General features: G+C 34.0%; 1 protein-coding gene across 1 annotated transcript in view; it reads left to right on the top strand.

Annotated features, from left to right (window-relative positions):
• TTN (titin) overlaps positions 1-20,664 on the top strand; it is a 278,608-nt gene that overhangs the window by 98,034 nt on the left and 159,910 nt on the right. Inside the window, exons 96-121 of the mRNA XM_030802350.1 lie at positions 690-980; positions 2,858-3,145; positions 3,706-3,798; positions 3,921-4,206; positions 5,301-5,484; positions 5,692-5,781; positions 5,881-6,148; positions 6,251-6,511; positions 7,994-8,203; positions 8,412-8,489; positions 8,589-8,615; positions 9,067-9,126; positions 9,451-9,534; positions 11,078-11,149; positions 12,754-12,801; positions 13,640-14,044; positions 14,499-14,561; positions 15,000-15,077; positions 15,233-15,310; positions 15,902-15,988; positions 16,220-16,300; positions 17,333-17,416; positions 17,814-17,897; positions 20,010-20,093; positions 20,314-20,394; positions 20,536-20,619. Of these exons, the coding sequence (XP_030658210.1) occupies positions 690-980; positions 2,858-3,145; positions 3,706-3,798; positions 3,921-4,206; positions 5,301-5,484; positions 5,692-5,781; positions 5,881-6,148; positions 6,251-6,511; positions 7,994-8,203; positions 8,412-8,489; positions 8,589-8,615; positions 9,067-9,126; positions 9,451-9,534; positions 11,078-11,149; positions 12,754-12,801; positions 13,640-14,044; positions 14,499-14,561; positions 15,000-15,077; positions 15,233-15,310; positions 15,902-15,988; positions 16,220-16,300; positions 17,333-17,416; positions 17,814-17,897; positions 20,010-20,093; positions 20,314-20,394; positions 20,536-20,619 (3,549 nt within the window). The remainder of the gene's footprint in view (positions 1-689; positions 981-2,857; positions 3,146-3,705; positions 3,799-3,920; positions 4,207-5,300; positions 5,485-5,691; positions 5,782-5,880; positions 6,149-6,250; positions 6,512-7,993; positions 8,204-8,411; positions 8,490-8,588; positions 8,616-9,066; positions 9,127-9,450; positions 9,535-11,077; positions 11,150-12,753; positions 12,802-13,639; positions 14,045-14,498; positions 14,562-14,999; positions 15,078-15,232; positions 15,311-15,901; positions 15,989-16,219; positions 16,301-17,332; positions 17,417-17,813; positions 17,898-20,009; positions 20,094-20,313; positions 20,395-20,535; positions 20,620-20,664) is intronic.

Raw genomic sequence — 20,664 nt, 5'->3', positions numbered from 1 at the left:
GCAATTTAGGACATTTTTAAACAATGGAAAGAAAATGTTTAAGAGGAAATAAGTTTATCTAGAGAAGAAGTCATTTTTTAAATCTGTATTTCTTTCCTTGAGACAGGATCTCACTCTGTTGCCCAGGCTGGAGTACAGTGGCGTGATCTCGCCTCATTGCAACCTCTGCCTCCTGGGTTCAAGTGAGTCTCGTGCCTCAGCCTCCCGAGTAGCTGGGATTACAGGCGCCTGCCACTATGCCCAACTAATTTTTGTATTTTTTGGTAGAAACAGGGTTTCACCATGTTGGCCAGGTTGATCTGGAGCTCCTGACCTCAAGTGATCCACCCGCCTTGGCCTCCCAAAGTGCTGGGATTACAGGCATGAGCCACCCCAGCCAGCTTATAATCTATATTTCTAAAACTTTATATATTCCCTATGATACTGAGACTATCCCTTCTTTTTACAAATTTGTGATTCTGTAAATGGCCATGAGTTACTTCTTATCATCCACCTTGTAAGTCAAAGAACAGTTTAGAATAAGCTCGTAGAAGGAGGCTGAAATGTTTAGGAACATACACTGATATAGTGCATTTAGTTGGATAGCCTTGATTTTTAACTAAAAATATGAGTTTTTTTTTTCTTGAAAAGCTTCATACTAGTAATCTGCTTCTGGATTCTACTTCACATATCCTTGCAATTTCTTGTAGAGCGGCTCATCCCACCAAGTTTCACTAAAAAACTCTCAGAGACAGTAGAAGAAACAGAAGGGAATTCTTTCAAACTTGAGGGACGTGTGGCTGGTTCCCAGCCTATAACTGTTGCCTGGTACAAAAATAATATAGAGATACAACCAACTTCTAACTGTGAAATAACATTCAAGAACAACACGTTAGTGCTGCAAGTCAGGAAAGCAGGCATGAACGACGCTGGTTTGTACACATGCAAAGTGTCCAATGATGCAGGCTCTGCTCTGTGCACGTCTTCAATCGTCATCAAAGGTGAGTTATTCTCACAGCCCCAACCTGTTGTGTTTTTCTTCACTGCCTGTTATATATCCATGAGCATTTCTTATGATATCTTGACCAAGTTATAACAAATATAAATACACATTATTTAACTGTGTATTTATCACTCCATATGTTTACTAAAAATATAAATTATTGTAATTTAATTATGTAGCTTCCCGAAGGAGGTGTCATTTAATGGACTAATATCTTAGGTTTCTAAATCATATCCTAAAATTCCCTTAGGTAGTTAGAAGTTTCAGCGTACTATGAAATGTGTGCATATGTGACAGATATATTTTTATGAAGCACATTTGTTTTGAAATTTTTTTAATGTTCATCACCAAATATCACACTAACTTGACTATTATTGAGTTATATATTACATCGCAGTCTGAAACTTTCTCCTTTCTAAGTGTATTTCTAAAGGATTATTGTTTAATGTATATTGCCCAAAGCTTTTGACCTGCAAACAAATATTAATCCAAGACAAAAGGGTAACATTTGCCCAAAAAGAAAAATAATGGGTAGAAAACATTGCATATCATTGTGGAAGACATATTTAAATACACAATCATCGCTTGAGACAATGAAATAGACTATGTTGTTTAAGGATATCTTTATCTATTTCTCTTCACTATAATGGCTTCCAGTAATTACAACATAGCTTCATCAAAATCACATTAAAAACTAACCTCCTAGAGAATGGCATGAACCCAAGAGGCGGAGCTTGCAGTGAGCCGAGATCGTGCCATTGCACTCCAGCCTGGGCGACAGAGCGAGACTCTGTCTCAAAAAAAAAAAAAAAAAACTAACCTCCTAGAGCAGCTTGGAATTAATTACCAACTCTTATGATCTGGTTAGTTATCTCACGGTGCACAGATAGTAAGTTATTATTAATAGGCTGATATCACTAATAAGTAAATATCACTGAGTTGTCTTAAAATTCCAATTTCATCACTCATTTTATGGAATTTAGATGCATTTAGTTTTAAAACACATTTAATAAAATGAAAAATATATACTTAGCAGTGGCTTATATTCATGATTTACATTCATGATGGTTTTACCATGGGCAGATAAATGCTTTCTATAGAATTCTGAAACTATTTATAAAATTTTTTTAAAGGATAGACGTCAGAAGTTTTAATCTTTGCAATAACAAAAAAAAATGGCCTTATTCTTTCTAGGTACAGGTCTCAGAACCATTGAACAAAATCATTACATAATACTGAGTTGTACATTGCCTTCCTATCATGTTACTCATCAATGTCTTCATCATTGATCTTCAGTTAAACACTGAGCTTCAACTCCTAATTCCCTTGGGCTAAGATTGGATTTTAAATGCTACTGTGGCTGCATTTAATAGCTAAAGATGAACATCAGAGAAAATCACATATAAATATGTAGGCTTATGTATTACTCAAATGCTAGCTTTCTTTCCTAGAGGGTAGCAATCATTGCTGCTGGAGATAAGCAGAATTCCCAAATAAGCCCTTCATTTTCAGGGTTCAGCAAAAACGCAGCTGTACACAGGTTTGAGAGAATTAATAGTGTGCTATATGGCAAAGAAGTTCATAGTAACTGCCAATGTCTGCAGTGCTTAGTCAGGACACAGATGTTGGGGCAATTTGTGGGCAGCATGTCATGTGTTCTTTGCTTGTTTTTAAACCTTTATCTTTTCAAAAAATCCAACAAATTTAAACTATTGTCTTTAGAGAGGAATAAACCAGGCACATAATTCTGTTCTACTACAGCAACCGGTGTTACCTGTTGGAGGCAAAACTGTTTTTCTCTTTATTTGTTTCTCTTGTGGAATTTAATACTTTTTTGCCCTTATGTTCCTCATGAAAATACCTTTTCAATTCCAGAACCTAAGAAGCCACCTGTATTTGATCAGCACCTTACTCCAGTAACAGTGAGTGAAGGAGAATACGTGCAGCTCAGCTGCCATGTCCATGGATCTGAGCCAATTAGGATCCAGTGGTTGAAGGCTGGCAGGGAAATAAAACCTTCAGACAGATGCAGCTTCAGCTTTGCTAGTGGGACAGCTGTACTGGAACTCAGAGATGTGGCTAAAGCAGATTCGGGAGATTATGTGTGTAAAGCTTCAAATGTGGCTGGAAGTGACACTACCAAATCAAAAGTGACCATTAAAGGTACAGACACCTCAAAAGTATTATGCAGCTCAAGCCAGCAACCACTCATGTTTATTTGCTTATTACAATTTCACTAGAAATGGAATTAGATTTTTAGAAATATCAGTTGCTGCTCATCTGCAATTTGTAGGCTCCTTATTATAATTGAAATATTAGGTAATTTAATAGAAATAATGTCAATACAAAGTATCTGAAATTACTACAAGTTTACCACCCTATTTCTTGAACTTCTTTTCACCATATCCATTAAGATGTAATTAATGCAGTTCCAAAAATGATGCTATAATAATGCGATAGAAAGTAGGCTGGTGTGATACACCTGGAAAAAATAAAACCAAGTCTAAAAATATTGACACTACTAATATGATTATAGTTCAACCTTTGATAGCTATCATTAGCATAAATGTCTGAGAAGCTGCTTTATCTTCTGTAACCCACCCTTACATAGAGAATTCTGCAGTACTTGTCACACCACCAACCTAAGGTTTATTTTACAAAGGGGCATATTTATTATAATTTTGAGCTGATTGTAGTAACAAAACATGTAATTGTTTTTTCAGACAAACCAGCTGTGGCCCCAGCAGCCAAGAAAGCTGCAGTAGATGGAAGACTCTTTTTTGTATCAGAACCTCAGAGTATCAGAGTCGTAGAAAGTAAGTGCACTTCATGAGAAGTACATCTTCATCTATCTTGTACCTTTTACTTATGATTTAATTTTGGAAGAACTGATTTTAGAAAATTAAATTTTTATTCACTTGTTTTCATTATTCCTTAGAAACCACTGCAACCTTCATTGCAAAAGTTGGAGGTGACCCAATCCCAAATGTTAAATGGACAAAAGGGAAGTGGAGACAGCTGAACCAAGGAGGTCGTGTTTTCATCCACCAAAAAGGCGATGAAGCAAAACTGGAGATTAGAGACACCACAAAAACTGATTCTGGGTTATACCGATGCGTGGCATTTAACAAACATGGTGAAATTGAAAGTAATGTTAACTTACAGGTGGATGAAAGGAAGAAACAAGAGAAAATTGAAGGCGATCTTAGAGCAATGCTGAAAAAGTGAGTTCAATAAAAACCACAAATGGTACAGTCAGCCCTCGGTATAAGTGGGTTCTGCATCCACAGTCAACCAGCACCAGTGGAAAGTATTAAAGAAAAAAAATTTTAAAATACAAATAAACAATACAGCATAACAACCATTTACACAGCACTTACATTGTATTAGATATTATAAGTAATCTAGAGATGAAGTATACAGGAGGATGTGCATAGGTTACATGCAAATACTATGCCATTTTACATCAGGGACTTGAGCATCTGGCCACAGGCCTCCTGAAGCCAATCCCCCAGGCATACAGAGGGATGACTGTAATGTCCCATTCACAAAAAGAATTTCTCAGGAGGCATGGGCCATCCATCTCAAGATTCAGATTGTTAAAGAACACAGGCATATAGATATTTTAACAGAAGCAGATAAGCAAATACACAACATCTGGGTGTTCTTGTTTCATTAGAATCAATTTCCGAATTTAAGAGAAAGTTTTAAGAATGAGGTGAATGTCTGTTAAGATTTTTAAACAAAAAGAAATGGCCTATAAAGAAACCCCAGTATTGTCTGTGCCTAGGTATGAAATTTTTTTCAATATATGATTTCTTATGTTATGAATGGTTCTCTAAAACAACTGTTTTAAACATTTTCCATAATTATCATTCATTTCAATATGGTTCATTTTTCAACATAATTATTAAATTAAATCCATACTCAATTTCCACACATCTTTTCCATGATATGTATACTATTCTATTATTGAAGTTTTCCATTGCTATTATTATTTTTTCTGATATTATAATTCATTAACTAGGCCCTTTGGTTATAAAGTTTACAGAAATACTTCTATTATTCTTTCCTTTTTTAAAATTTTTGTTCCTACATCTATATTTTATAACAATGGTCCTAATCCATCTGATCTTAATCCACTCCATCTCCAAACCCACATTTTTAAATTGTTTCACAGCTAACATGGTAAAATTAATATTTATTGAATAAAGAACATAGAAAACCTTAATGAAGTACACAATCTTTGAATGATGATAGACAATTAAAAATAAATAGAAGACAGGTGATTTATCCTTATTTTTTAAATTTTATTTAGGACTCCAATCTTAAAGAAAGGAGCTGGGGAAGAAGAGGAAATTGATATCATGGAACTTCTCAAAAATGTTGATCCTAAAGAATATGAAAAATATGCCCGCATGTATGGAATCACTGACTTCCGAGGTCTTCTTCAAGCATTTGAACTGCTCAAGCAAAGCCAAGAAGAAGAGACACATAGACTGGTATGCTCCTTCATATATAGCATCAAGCTAAAAAAGTCACATTTAAAACATCTCACATATTCCCTTTGAATTACCAGAATCCTATGGTTATATGACATCATTTAATATGACCTAACTAGCATCCAGAATGGAAGCTCTATATAGTCATGCATCCTCTAAATCAAATTTTGTTTCATATGTAATGCCTATCATTTTTGTTCTTCTCAGGAAATTGAGGAAATAGAGAGGTCAGAGAGGGATGAAAAGGAATTCGAGGAACTTGTATCATTTATTCAGCAAAGACTGTCACAGACAGAGGTAAAAAGAATTATGCTGATAATAAAATGAACAAGTTATTATTGAGCATTATTATAAGGGAAGGAGTAACAAATGTGTTTTAATTCTTTATTCTCCTAGCCTGTCACTCTGATCAAGGACATTGAAAATCAGACAGTTTTGAAAGATAATGATGCTGTCTTTGAAATTGACATTAAAATTAATTATCCAGAAATCAAGCTTTCATGGTACAAAGGAACTGAAAAACTGGAACCCAGTGATAAATTTGAAATAAGCATTGATGGTGACCGACATACACTCAGAGTCAAAAACTGTCAACTTAAAGACCAGGGCAATTATCGATTGGTTTGTGGTCCACACATCGCTAGCGCTAAACTAACTGTAATTGGTAAGTTAGAAAAGGCTTATGAAATACTTGTGAGATTTAAATTACTGTTGAGCACATCTGCGTGTGATATTGAACAAAATGTGTGTTGTATCACATGAACAGAGCCTGCATGGGAACGGCATCTTCAGGATGTGACTCTGAAAGAAGGCCAGACTTGTACCATGACATGCCAATTTTCGGTACCAAATGTAAAATCTGAATGGTTCAGAAATGGCAGAATCCTTAAACCCCAAGGTAGACATAAAACAGAAGTGGAACACAAAGTCCACAAATTGACCATTGCAGATGTTCGAGCAGAAGACCAGGGTCAGTACACCTGCAAATATGAAGACCTTGAAACTTCAGCAGAACTCAGAATCGAAGGTGCGTGAAACACTATGGAGTCCTTGTGGTACAGCATAGGTCAATGGCAAATGTCGTGCAGGACCCCTGCAACCCTACCTTTAGACACACACCAAAGTGTTCATGTGTTCTTATTTCCCAACACGCGTTCTCATAGTATTGATCTCAAAGTTCATACAAAAGCACAAGGGAAATACTCAAATGAGTGTCAATTATTTTGCATCGTTCTTTTAGATTTTAATCTAGTCTAAGACATAATCTTTAACAGTTATTTCTGTCTAAAGTCTAAATTTCATGATTCTCATATCTAGGATTGTAGAAAGAAATCTAGGAAAGGACAAGATCTCATAGATGTAAATCTGGAGGATCTTGGCTAGGAATTGATATTTTGTTTATAGGACTTAGTCTGACTTTCTCTGTACAAAGTTATATAGATAACATTAACGTGTCATGTGCAATTAGCAACTATTTTTCAAAAATATTTATTTCATTTTCAGATCATGTTTCAACCTTCTGAATTTCTGAAATTAAGTGAAATCTCAGAATTTAGGAGTAACAACATTCATTTCCTAATTGATTATATGCATTTTCCAAAGACACCCTCAAACTGTATTGAGAAAAAATTTGGCTATCATAATAGCATCTGCTTTCAGCTATTGGTGCCCATTTGTAGTTGCTGAAACACAAATATATGACATTCGATTTAGATAAGCATGTCAACTTTTCTGACTTACCTTACAATGAATATCAGTAACTGGTTGTATTTTAAATGGTTTTCAAATTAAAGGTCCAGCTGCAAGTATTAATTATTTTTTAAATAATTGATATTTTCAATATAATTCTTTAGTAAATAGAGCTCAGCAGAGTACTGTGATTTCTAAGACTTTATGGTACTGTTATACATATAAGACCCTCCCCTCCAGCCTCTTCTAGAAAACACTCCTGCCATCCACACACATCCTTTGTTTGTGCCCATATGTACTTAGCAGATTTCTGAACTCTAAAATTTTTCTTTTTGAAATTTAGAAGTGCAGATTTCCTATTGAGTTTGAAATTATTTTATAGGAAAAGTTATACATATTAGATAAACAATTACAGATCCTGAATAGCAAAAATTATTTTACTGAGGCAAGAAAGAATTTCACAGAGGAATAAGTTGTAGAGTACAATTAAGTTTGTGTTCCCTAACACTTTTAAAATTTAATTTGACTTTGGGTCATCAGCTCTCTTTAACATGTCCTTTATATAAATATTTTAAGGACTCACAATAATTTCTTTACACTTTGCTACATTCGACCAGCATGAATACACTTAAGAATTGGGATACTTTTTTGTTAGCGATGCAAAGAAGAGTGTATTTCTTCTCATTTTGGATTTTTGAACTTTTCTTGCTATTTTATAACTGAGTACAAAGATGGAGATTTTAAGTATCTGAGGTAAAAGCAAGTAAAAGAAATTCTTCTCTATATAATCTAACTTTGAACCCTCTTCGTACTTAAACAGCTGAACCAATTCAGTTTACAAAGCGCATACAGAACATCGTGGTGAGTGAGCATCAGTCTGCCACTTTCGAATGTGAAGTGTCCTTTGATGACGCCATTGTAACATGGTACAAAGGACCAACAGAACTGACAGAGAGCCAGAAATACAACTTCAGGAATGATGGCCGCTGCCATTATATGACCATCCACAATGTAACCCCAGACGATGAAGGTGATTTCATTGACAGTTTTCCAGTGAATGTATAATTTAAGCCTCGTCTGTTTTCTGTATTTCTACCCTGTACGCACTCATGCTCTAATTGTATCTAGAATGCTTTTTTAGAAAAGACAAGTGTAAATAAACACATACGTATATTGAAGTAAAGAAGTGTTATTTGCAACATATCAGAAAACAAAAGTTGGATGATTTTTCTCCCTAGGTGTCTACTCAGTCATCGCTCGGCTGGAGCCAAGAGGTGAAGCAAGAAGCACGGCAGAGCTGTACCTAACGACGAAAGGTGAGGTAGCGCCATCAGAAAGCCACCCTGCCATCTTCAAAACACGTAGCCTACCTATACCATTCTGAACCTAAAAATATCATTTTTTTTATTTTGCAGAAATCAAACTTGAGCTAAAGCCTCCTGGTAAGTTGTTTTGTAAAAATCAATCCTTGCTTACAATAAATTTGGCATAATTTTGTAAATCACAGAAGCCAAATTAAATGTATAAGATATCTTTATCTTTTGGGTAAAATATTTTTCAATAAAAGTGTTATGCAGTAAAATTACTTTCAGTCAAATAATAAAATGTTAAACCTTGTGAGTTTGGCAAATTAGAGATAATAAGGTCTCACTCAGCTGATGCTAGAATCATGTTAAATAGAATGGCCACAGAATGAAACAAATTTTGACAGTGAACAAAACTTACCTATGTGGTTGCATACAAAAGAATACTAATATTATTTTGTCTGTATATTAGATTCTGCCAGTAGATATGCCTGATATATCTCAGGGTCTAATAAATCAAACACATCTTAGTTTTCTAATAAATAGCTTGTTCTCAGTCTCTCTGTGCTTATTACGTGTCCCTTTCCAGATATTCCTGACTCCAGAGTTCCAATCCCAACCATGCCTATCAGAGCAGTGCCACCAGAAGGTAAGACCCAGAACTTCAACATCTGAGCTTGGAGCAGCAATATTCTAGCACTAGGAATCTGTACAAAATTTTATACCAACGCCTAAACTGCAGCAAAGTCAGAACAAACCCTTCTATGTCGTATTCTTCAGTGAGCAATTAGAAATTAAAGTAAAATAAAAAAGTAGTTCCAGTTATAAATAAATGCTACTTTTATTTGTTCCGACTGATGAATTGGTACTATAATACCTATGAAGTACTGAAAGAAATGCATGAGACTTTTCATTATATTTTACGCAAAATAAGAAACTAAAACATGTTGCTAACGGCATTTATTTTCTTCAGAAATCCCTCCTGTGGTTGCTCCTCCTATCCCCCTTTTGCTACCAACACCCGAAGAAAAGAAACCACCAGCAAAACGTATTGAAGGTATTATACCTCATCTACCTAGATGTCGAAATAAGAATTTCACTCTGCTGACCCGAAAAATGTTGCTTAATGCAACACATTGGCCCTCTAGTGGTCAAGAGGTGGAATTGCCTTTCAAAATGTAAATTACTTTCTCAAAGTATTAGCTAACTAAATGTGTAAGTCATGTGCTTAAAACTCTGAAAATCATCAAACAAAATACTATGTTGGTATTAAAATATTTTATTTTAATGGAATTACTGAAACATTAATGGATAATTAATTTTATGTTTCATATTTTCCTAACTACTATGTATAACAAAAAGGATAATGGAACCAATTTCTAGTGCAGCTTATGGAAATAGCAGTTTACAGTCAAATTGCAAATTACAGCTTGTGCTTTTTCTCAATTTATAGTATTAACTACTGTTAAAAGTTTACTATTTTGTTACAAAAAATATGATTTAGAATACTTATGAAATATTTGACGTCTTTTGTACCTAAGGCATGATCTCACCAGTAAAGAGATCTTAAGTGTTCCAAGGAATTGCTCCTCTCAAATATTCAGTAGGGAAATTGTACTATTTGTGTCCCAAAGCTTCTCAACTAAATTAGATAACAGATTTCCTGGGACTTTCTGGAGTTATAGGGAGTTCAGAAATGCCATCAGAATTCTCCCAGCATGGTCAGAAAAAATTCTGCATGTCAAAATCACATTTTTCTATAGCTAAGTCACTACTACTGTATTAGATTCAAGGGGTGGACATGGTAGGCCCTTAACACCCACTACAATTGGCATTAAACGCTTGACCTATTTTTCAGCTAGCCTTAGAGGAAATTCAGTTAGAAACTTCCAATTTTGTGACTAATACAACCTCATTAACAAAGAGAAGCATTTTTATGATTCATATGAACATAAACATTTTATCTAGCTGTGAGAACAGGGAGGAACGAGAATCAACAATCACAAATTGGATTTCCATTCCTATTTCTGTTGTCAAAAATAATAACTTATGTTAATGAATGATTTGTTCTTTGACTGGTAATATCAACATGGCTAAATTTGGTACTCACTGTGAAACTTGAGAAGTTAAATAATGTTTTAAAAATTAAAAAAGAGTGTTATTTATTCATGAATATGAGAGGCCATATTCAAGTATGATTAGGAACCGTGGTTAAGGTATAACAGCAGCACAACAAAGGACTTTAAACCCACTTGTTACTCTTCCTCCTAACATATTTGTGTTTGTCCCTAAGGATGAAACAAGGATGAAAATGTGTAGTTTTCTATTTATGATATCACTTAGATTCACACTCCATGTTCTGAAAACTTTAACTCTCAGCAGACATAAAATCAGTGAAGATGTAAGATCACAGTACATTTTCTATATCCCTCCAAAACAATTTTTTTGCATCTAGTCCTAGATCTTTCCAAAACAAATATCTTGTAGTAATGTACAGAATCTCACTACTATCAACATATGGAAAAATAAAATATTTCAGTAAAATTCCTAGTTTCCTGAAAGCGTTTTAGTTACTTACACCAGATTTTTTTTTTTTTTAGTTACCAAAAAGGCTGTGAAGAAAGATGCCAGAAAAGTTGTTGCAAAGCCCAAAGAGATGACACCACTTGAAGGTATTATAATTAATCGAAAAGCAGTCTTAATACTTTTTTCTTGGCTAAAACTTTTAAATCCTAAATAGTGGCGGGTGAAGGAAGGGTAAGAGTTTGCAATCACAAAATGGTACCTCTCCCTTCATTCACTTTCGCCCTCTTCTTTGACTCAGTCCTCACTCTCTTTTTCAACTCCTTTTTTCTCCCTTTTCTCTTTCCTGCCCTCCTGAGCCCCTGGGAATCAATGACAACACCAGTGTATTCTGGTTATTTCTGGATGATAATTTAAAGAAGGTCTTGCCCAGAAGTCCAACAGCTGTTCTTTTTTTTTCTTTTTTATTTTATTGTAAATTGACGATTTACTATTTTGTATATATTTATGGGGTACAAAGTGATGTTATGATCTGTGAATACAATACGGAATAATTAAATCAAGCCAATTAACATATCCATCACCTCAAATACTTAACATTTTTGTGGTGAGAATATTTGAAATTTATTCTTAGTGATTTTGAAATGTACAGTACACTGTTATTAACTATATTCACCACTCCGTGCAACAGATCTCAAGAAAACCATGTTTATCCTGTCTAACTAAGATTTTGTACCCTTTGACAAACATTTCCCCATTCCCTCAAATCCCCAGCCTCTGTAACCATCATTCTACTCTTTATGAGTTCAACTTTTTTAGTTCCACATCTAAGTGAGAACTTAGTCTTTGTCTTTCTGTGCCTGGCTTATTTCACTTAGCATAATCTCCAGTTCTATCCATGTTGTCACAAATGACAAAATTCCCCTTTTTTATAAGGCTGAATAGCATTCCATTGTGTACCACCTTTTCCTTACGTATTCATCCATTCATGGACACTTACGGTGTTTCCATAATCTTTCAATGTAAGATCAAGGGTTGGTGCCAATTTTAAGAGGTTGCTGCAACCCACCTATCTTTCCTGATTTAGGTGATCTAAATATCAATATTTGAAGAAAAAACACTTTATGAGGGAGGATCAATTCAAATCACTTTAACTTTCAATATATCCTCGAAGATTTTTAGGAAAACAGTTGGATAACTAAATTTAAACAAATAGTTTTAACCCATTTGACTAAGAATAGAGTACAGCAACCTCCATAAAGAAGGAAAATATGGAAACACAAGGCATCATTCATCATTCAGACTTTTCTGAGTGGTCATTTGTGAAACATCATAGAATAAGAGGACACTCAAAAAGCAAGGATATTTCATGAACTTTATAGTTAATAATTGAAAAAGTCTAATGCATTATTTTTAGCATTGGACATATTTAAATATTCTCTTCATGCTTAATGTTAACTTATTATAAATCAATCTAAACTAGAACCAATTTAAATGATCTTAAATCAGTCTAAACTAGAATCTAACTTTGGCCTTTTGCATGTTTGATTTTTGTTAATATGGCCTTGCATAGCATTTCTAATGAGCTAGATTTGGAAATTATAAAAGCATTTTCATGATTCTTGGAAGGGCTGGTGTATGAGTAGTAGTCATAGCTCCTATAAACAACTAACAATGATGTGGAGGATTAGTAAACATTAATAATAATGTAATCTAAAAATAAACACACATTTTTATGTTTTCAAACTCTCAGAGATTGCCAAGAAGCCTCCACCTCCTACTACCTTAATTCCAGCAAAAGGTAAATAAAGAGAAATTATTTTTATTCTGCTTATTCCTGAGATTTGCACTTCTGCTAACTATTCTTATTTTAAATATTAGGCTTCCAACTTATTGCAAAGTTGTGGAGTCTCCTCTGCTGTGTTAAATTTAGCATTAGAAATGATGGCTATTTCATATTGCCCCTTTCCCAGGAAAACAAACCCAGGTAGATGTTTATGCTGCCGCTGTGCAATGGTCTCAGAGAAAGAAGCAGTGAGGGCTAGAAAGGAAGGGCCATTCCTTATTTTTTTTATTGTAGTTAACACAAATGTTAAGAGTCATATAAATAATGAGAGCACTTAAGAACTTTAAAAATCTGTTATGTAAAAGTACCTAATTAACTTGGTTACATAATTTTAAATGTTGTTTTTATGAAACTAAGGGATCATACGCAATAGTCAAAAACCTAGGTTTAAAATTAGAAATGTGTTTGAAATAATAATCAGAACTTTTTAAAAACGTTAACTGTATAAGTATGAAATATAAGTTCCATAAACGTATCAAATATTAAAACTATTCCATTGGAAGAAACTAGGGGTTCTGCAAACTGGAGCTCTCATGGAATAATGGAAGGTGTGTCCATTTGATAATATTTGTTGAATCCATTTTTTAATACTGGAAAAATCCTCAAATCAAGAGTAGAATGCATCTTGATACTCTACTATGTTCCATAGTCAAAAATTTAAATGGAACCCATACAAAAAAAAATTATCAATAAAATAGATCTGAAATACTGATGTTGTTTAGGTAGGTTTTTGTTTAGTGAAGCAGTTGGATGGATAGACTTAAGATGCTAATAGTATCTTTATCTATTTTAGCTCCTGAAATCATTGATGTATCCTCTAAAGCTGAAGAAGTAAAAATAATGACTATAACCAGAAAGAAAGAGGTTCAGAAAGAAAAAGAAGCTGTGTATGAGAAAAAGCAAGCAGTCCACAAGGAGAAGAGAGTCTTCATTGAATCTTTCGAAGAACCTTATGACGAACTGGAGGTAGAACCATACACAGAGCCATTTGAACAACCTTATTATGAAGAACCAGATGAAGACTATGAAGAGATCAAGGTAGAAGCTAAAAGGGAAGTTCACGAGGAATGGGAAGAAGATTTTGAAGAAGGGCAAGAATACTATGAAAGGGAAGAAGGCTATGACGAAGGGGAGGAAGATTGGGAAGAGGCTTACCAAGAAAGGGAAGTAATTCAAGTTCAAAAGGAGGTCTATGAAGGTGTGTATAAACTGAATGACTTGTTTCCCTCTTTTCTTCATTTTTGCTCAGTTCATGAAATTTTCAATGCTATGAACCTGATTTGCAGTTTATGTGAAATAGATAAAATGATCTTAGATTTTTTTAAGGTTAGAAATCTTTTAAAAGTTATTTTCTTCAGAGTTACTTTCATGCTTTGGCATTACAAGCTAAATCATTTAGTCTTATTACTAACACCAAATTCCAGGTGCTAATTTCTAATGCAGAAGTTCAAGTTTTACTTTTACTGCCTTGTTGCATCTCTGCTTGATCCTGCTTCAAATCCTTGCACTAAGAATTGTGTTGGTAATAATGATCCCAAATACAATACTTTACGCGATTATATATTATCCTTACCTTATCTCATTTGCAATTAACAACCTAAGAGAACTTACCTATTTAAGCATCCCTTCTTATTCCTGTGTTTTTATTTAAGAATCACATGAGAGAAAAGTTCCAGCCAAAGTACCTGAAAAGAAAGCACCACCACCTCCTAAAGGTAAGTAATTGGAAATATTTAAATAGACTAGAGCATCAACATCATTATCATGGCTTGTTTGGCAGCAATGTATAAATCAGCAGTTCAATCCAATAGGCACAACTTCTTCTCTAAGCTTTATTGTGAATGATTTTTTTTCTTAAAATTTGTATCTAATTCATTTCATTAAAAAATCAAAAGATGATAAAAATTGTAATGGTAAACTTTAATATAACCAAAATATGTTAAGTACAGAAACTTGTACCCAAAGTTCAAAGTTGTGTGTAAAAGTCAAAGAAAAAAATCGAACTCATCTCTCTCTTTAAAAAATGATACATATATCTGCATATACACATATAGGTGTGTATAAACACATATACACACAGAGAGAGAGATAGAAAAAGAGAGAATTTTAATAGGAATTCTAAAAGTACTGCAATTTCTCTAAAATGCTTGCAGTTATAAAGAAGCCAGTAATTGAAAAAATTGAAAAGACTTCTCGAAGAATGGAGGAAGAAAAAGTTCAAGTCACCAAAGGTATTATCATTTAAAACATTCCTAGCACCCAGGTACACAAGTAATATGTTTACTGATCTATACTCACGTTAGTTATTTATATAATCAAATACTTTTAAATTTTGTGCAAAGCAATATTCTTCAAAATACAAATATATTTGTACATATTTTTAAAGTACCTGAAGTTTCAAAGAAGATTGTTCCACAAAAACCTTCCCGGACTCCAGTACAGGAAGAAGTTATTGAAGTGAAAGGTATACATCTTTGTGTTTCAGCTACAAGTTCAAAATTTTTTTATTTATGTGTATGGACATGTGTACATATATTGCTAAGTAACTCACAAATCTGAAATGACCAAAAAAAGCACATTTTTACATAATACAAATTTTACATTGAGTTGCACATGTTTAATTTAAATAATAACATTATCTACTTTGTTTCTAGTTCTGCTTAAAAATTACATTTTTTTATTATAAGGAAGGCTTGTGTTTAATTAGTAGTTTGCTAACTTTACTATGCAATGCATTCCATTGCATATAATATTCCCTGTCCTCTTATTTATAGAAATAGACCCTAACAGATTTGGAAAAGCACAACATTGTGTGTGAAGAAGTTGTGTCTATTTGATTCTCACTTAAGAATGTCTGATGAAGGCTGCATGTGTTGTTTGTCCCTATAGATCAAAACATGATTTGTTTTCTTGTCAATACTGAATTTGTTCTCAAGCTACCATATTAACCCACTCATTCTATGTCTAAATACTTGAGTGTAAAATCCATGTATTTGATCTGATGTCTTGTACTAAAAAAAAAAAGAAATACTAATGTGAAATACTCTCTTTAAAGTACCAGCTGTGCATACAAAGAAGATGGTTATTTCAGAAGAAAAGATGTTCTTTGCTTCTCACACAGAGGAGGAGGTGTCAGTCACAGGTATAAGGCAAATTGGAATGTGGGGGCTCAAATGGAAGGGTTTTAGGCAGATTTTTATCCCTCTTGTTGTCTAATTTGTGATCGTGTAGACATTTCTGTCTCCTTGTAAATTCTGTCATCTTTTTCATTTCATGTTTGTCTCTGTTTTCATTTTTATTTTAATGTTCTTTGTAAATTACAATTACCACCCACAACACGGCATATCAGTAATTAAAATGTACATTTTTTAAGTCCCCGAGGTACAAAAGGAAATTGTTACTGAAGAGAAAATTCACGTTGCCGTTTCCAAAAGGGTTGAACCACCACCTAAAGGTATTAGTAATTCATTCTAAGTTTAAACTCTTTTAATAATAGTACAAATTCCATAGTAAAACATTTATGTTAGTATTAAATAATAGATTTAGTCACAGTCTGCATATCTATAGCCACTATGTACAAAGGATGTGATGGGGGACGGGAAGAACCATGAGGAATGCACAGGGGAAAAAGTGAAAATTATTGGAGGCTCCATTCCCTGCTTTAGAGAGTTTGCAATCTCGTAACCTGTTATTTGGAAATACAGTGTCCTGGAGCCAGTTCATACCAGCTCACCAGAGCCTATGGTTACATTTTCAGGAATTTTGCCAGCTAGTAGTTTAACACCACCATTATTAAAAATTAGATTATGTAAGCTTACAGTCCAATAAAGTATATTTTTAAATGTTAATAAATACTCAAAACTCATTACCTCCTATTTTACTGCATTTTGTTTTTATCTGTGTTTCTGAGATTGTTTCCATCTTCGTGTCTGTGTGGTGGAAATACCATATAATGTACTACTACACATCTCTTTCCAACTCCAGGACAATGACATCACCTTGACAGCCAGGGTGGGAGGGAGTGTTTATACCAGTTTGGAAATCGGAAATCTGCAAGCACTATAGATCAAGGCTCCACCCCTCTGTCCCACCCAAATTGTTAAACATTTAAGGCACAAAAAAATCTAATGCAATTGTGTTTATGAAACTGCTTTATAAAAGTAAAGGTTACGAAAAAAAACTAACTTCATAGTTATTGATGTTCATAAAAAGCTGGTTTCTGAGGAACTGACACAGGCACCTCTGAGGGAGGATTGCTCCTACCTGTTCCTGACAAAGTGGAGGATTCTGCAGTTAAAGATGACAGCAGTCACATTTTCTAATTAGCCATTCAGCCATCTTCATTTACCCTCATTTCTAAAGCATAATTTTCTTGCATTCAATTGGTATAAAAAGGGAATCTCTATTTTATTTAATTCTAAGTCCTACAACAACATATGCCTTGTCAAATGCACACCTTCTCAAAAATGGCACATTTCTTTTAAAGTCCCTGAGCTACCTGAGAAACTACCTCCAGAAGAAGTGGCCCCTGTTCCCATTCCTAAAAAAGTGGAGCCCCCAGCACCGAAAGGTAGAATAATATTTGTGAAAAAAATAATTCTTAGCATCCATCTTGTATCTTTTTCTATGAGATCTGTGTATTAACAAAATAGCATCTGTAAACCATCTATAATATATTTAATTCTGTGTATATTGATTTCATTTATTTGTGGTAATGTGTTATACAAGTATTGGTAACATTTCTAGACTCCAGATCATGCTAACTGGGTCTTTGTCTGCTTGTGTAATGTATGTAATATCTATATGGTGTTGAGGTATTTAGCGTTCGTTTCTATCACAAATAGGCGTATTTGAATTACTTCCTAATTCTCACACTCTTAGTGAAGATTTATGCTTTAATGTAATCTTAAATGTCTCAGAAGGCGACTAGAATATTCCACGTTATTTCAACAATTGTATCTTTAAAGTTCCTGAGGTTCCCAAGAAACCCGTGCCAGAGGAGAAAAAGCCAGTTCCTGTGCCTAAGAAGGAACCTGCTGCTCCCCCAAAAGGTACACCAGAGCCAATGATGGCGAGACTCTTTGCTCCAAGTGCCAGCCTTTTGCTTTCTGCGATCTTCGTATGTACTATGCTGCCTTTGTCTTTTGTCTCTTTTACATTCTCCTTGTGTTTTTAATGTTTGTCAGCTTCCGTGCCATGCTCTTGACATACTTTATTATACTGAATATTCCTAAGACATCACAAAAAAGTGTTGTTAAAGGAAGTAACTATGTCAAACTGCTATCTTACATTTTTAATATCTTCCCTCTTTTAGAGAAAGAGGAAATGTTTGTGAAACTTGTTTTCTACTGACATGTTACTAGGAAAAAACTTTCGTCCTTCATAAATGCAACTTTTTCTTAATAAAAGCAGTTTCATGCATTATGAAGAGGTGGAGACAGGCAATGACAACTGGACAGTGTCTGGCAGAACTGAATGTTAATTACATAAAGACGAACATAGTACCATGCTTCTTAAAAGTCAATAGTGGCGAGTCGTCAATAGTGGGGAACATACAGATTTTTTGAAGTTTACTTTCACCACTTTCTTGAGACCTTAACTGAGCTTCAGTGATTGCCATAAATGTTTCCATTATCTAATTAGCTAGTCAAAGTACCTTTCACAGAGGTATGTTTGAATGAAAATGTGCTGCTGTGGTATATCACAAATCCCTTGCTTTTGTTTGTTCGGGATTTTTTTGGCGATAAAAGGCACTATCTTATTGAAGCACTGAAGCTACAATTGCACACATCCATTCGTTTACAGAGAGACTCAGCAAGAATTCAACATTATCCAATTTAGGAGAAACCAGACCTAACTAAAATAGTACATTTTGAATAGTGTTCCCTTGGCCTGACTTTGCAATGTTTCTATTTTCTTCCTGAATCAAATATGCTTCTCTCTTTCTCAAACTCTTGGCTCTTTCAAAATTCTTTTGATTACCTAACCATTAAATACAAAGGTCATGTTAGTAAAACCAATACTAATACTAAAGCTACTTGAGACAGATCATCTTAGATAAATTAAACCCATTGTTATTATGTACTACATTTCCCAATACAAAGCATAAAGCAGCTTTTCTATATACTATCTGAACATTCTTGACTGTTTGCGTAATCACTAATTCGTTTTCAGCAAAGTCATATATGTCTTCTAAAGGAGACACAGAGTCATCTCTCATTTACTCACAAAAACAAATACACATAGTATAATAGCATGTATATATATATAAATACTGCATGTATATATAGCATAACATATACATATATAAATGAACAGCTATATAATTACACCAAAATATTACAAATGCATGTGCAGAGGTGCAGGGATTCACAAAAGCTGCCAATATTGTATTTAAAATGAGAACAATTATTGCCAATAATGCATGCTGTTAAAATTCATCTTCCAATTAAGAAGTCAACATTATCCATTCTTAGAATAGATAAATCAAATACACTGTAAACACTTTTTAGGTTGAAAACCCTGTTGAAAACTCTAGAGTCCCTTAGAAAAAAAAGCACAAATACACATACCCACAAAATTCTGCACACAAAGCTCTGTAAAGTCATTAACACACGGGTATCAGATTGAGAGACCTACTCTAGAGTGTTTCCTGAGTTTTGAATTCACTACAGGCACACCCCCTAAAAATGAGAGGAGAAATGTGGGGAAGAGAAGTAAGTTACATATATTCAACTATTCTAAGACTTCTTAGTCTTAGTCTAAAATAGTCTTAGATAAACTAAAGCCATTGTTATTATGTACTCCATTTCTCAATACAAAGCATAAAGAAGTTTTCTATATACCATATCCACATTCTTGATTGTTGTGTCATCACTAATTTGTTTTTAGCAAGGTCATATCAATATATAAAGGATTAATTCTGTGCACAACTTTCTGTTACATAACTCATTTTTGTCTAAATGCCTCTAAAACATTATTTGTGATATTTGTCACATTGTCATCCTTGGAATATTATAGTTAGTTTAATTTTCTGGATAATTTTTCTGATGCATAGATAATCTATAACATTAATGTACTACATAAAGATTTGTGCATGTGCCTATGTTCTTTCATAAAAGTGATATCTGTCTGAACTAACATTGTGTTTCAAAAACTTTAAGTCCCAGAGGTGCCAAAGAAACCTGTCCCTGAAGAAAAGATTCCGGTTCCTGTTGCAAAGAAAAAGGAAGCTCCCCCAGCTAAAGGTACAGTGGCTTTCGAAGTAAAGAAGCCCTATCTTTTGTCTTTGATACAAAATATTTTGTGTTTAATTATCTGTTCATTGAGTTAGTTTAATTCTAAATGAATGTTTTGTGGTGAGAATTGAACAAAAGTGTCTGTCCACCTGTCTGCTTTCTTAAAAAAAATACCTGTGCATAGCTACTTTAGAAAATATAAAGTCAATTCTAAAAATGTCTCTTCAAGTTCCTGAAGTACAGAAGAGAGTTGTGACAGAAGAAAAAATAACCATTGTAACTCAAAGAGAGGAATCTCCACCACCAGCAGGTACTTAATCCCATCTCCATGAAATAACCTCGTCTTTCCTTCAAGCTTCTTTAATTGCATGTCTTCTTTAATTGCCACTTCTATGTTGCTGATTTATTTGTCCTTTTTGACAAATTTTAAAATTCAACACTATCCTTTAAGTGCCAGAAATACCAAAGAAGAAAGTTCCTGAAGAAAGAAAACCTGTTCCTCGGAAAGAGGAAGAAGTTCCACCACCACCAAAAGGTATTGTTTCTCCATCTTCCCAAGAAGTGTCTTTATGTTCCAGTG

The sequence above is a fragment of the Nomascus leucogenys genome, chromosome 22a, assembly GCF_006542625.1.
Source record: "Nomascus leucogenys isolate Asia chromosome 22a, Asia_NLE_v1, whole genome shotgun sequence".
NCBI lineage: Eukaryota > Metazoa > Chordata > Mammalia > Primates > Hylobatidae > Nomascus > Nomascus leucogenys.
Note: the sequence above shows the minus strand (reverse complement) of the source record. Positions and strands in the feature narration are given on the sequence as shown.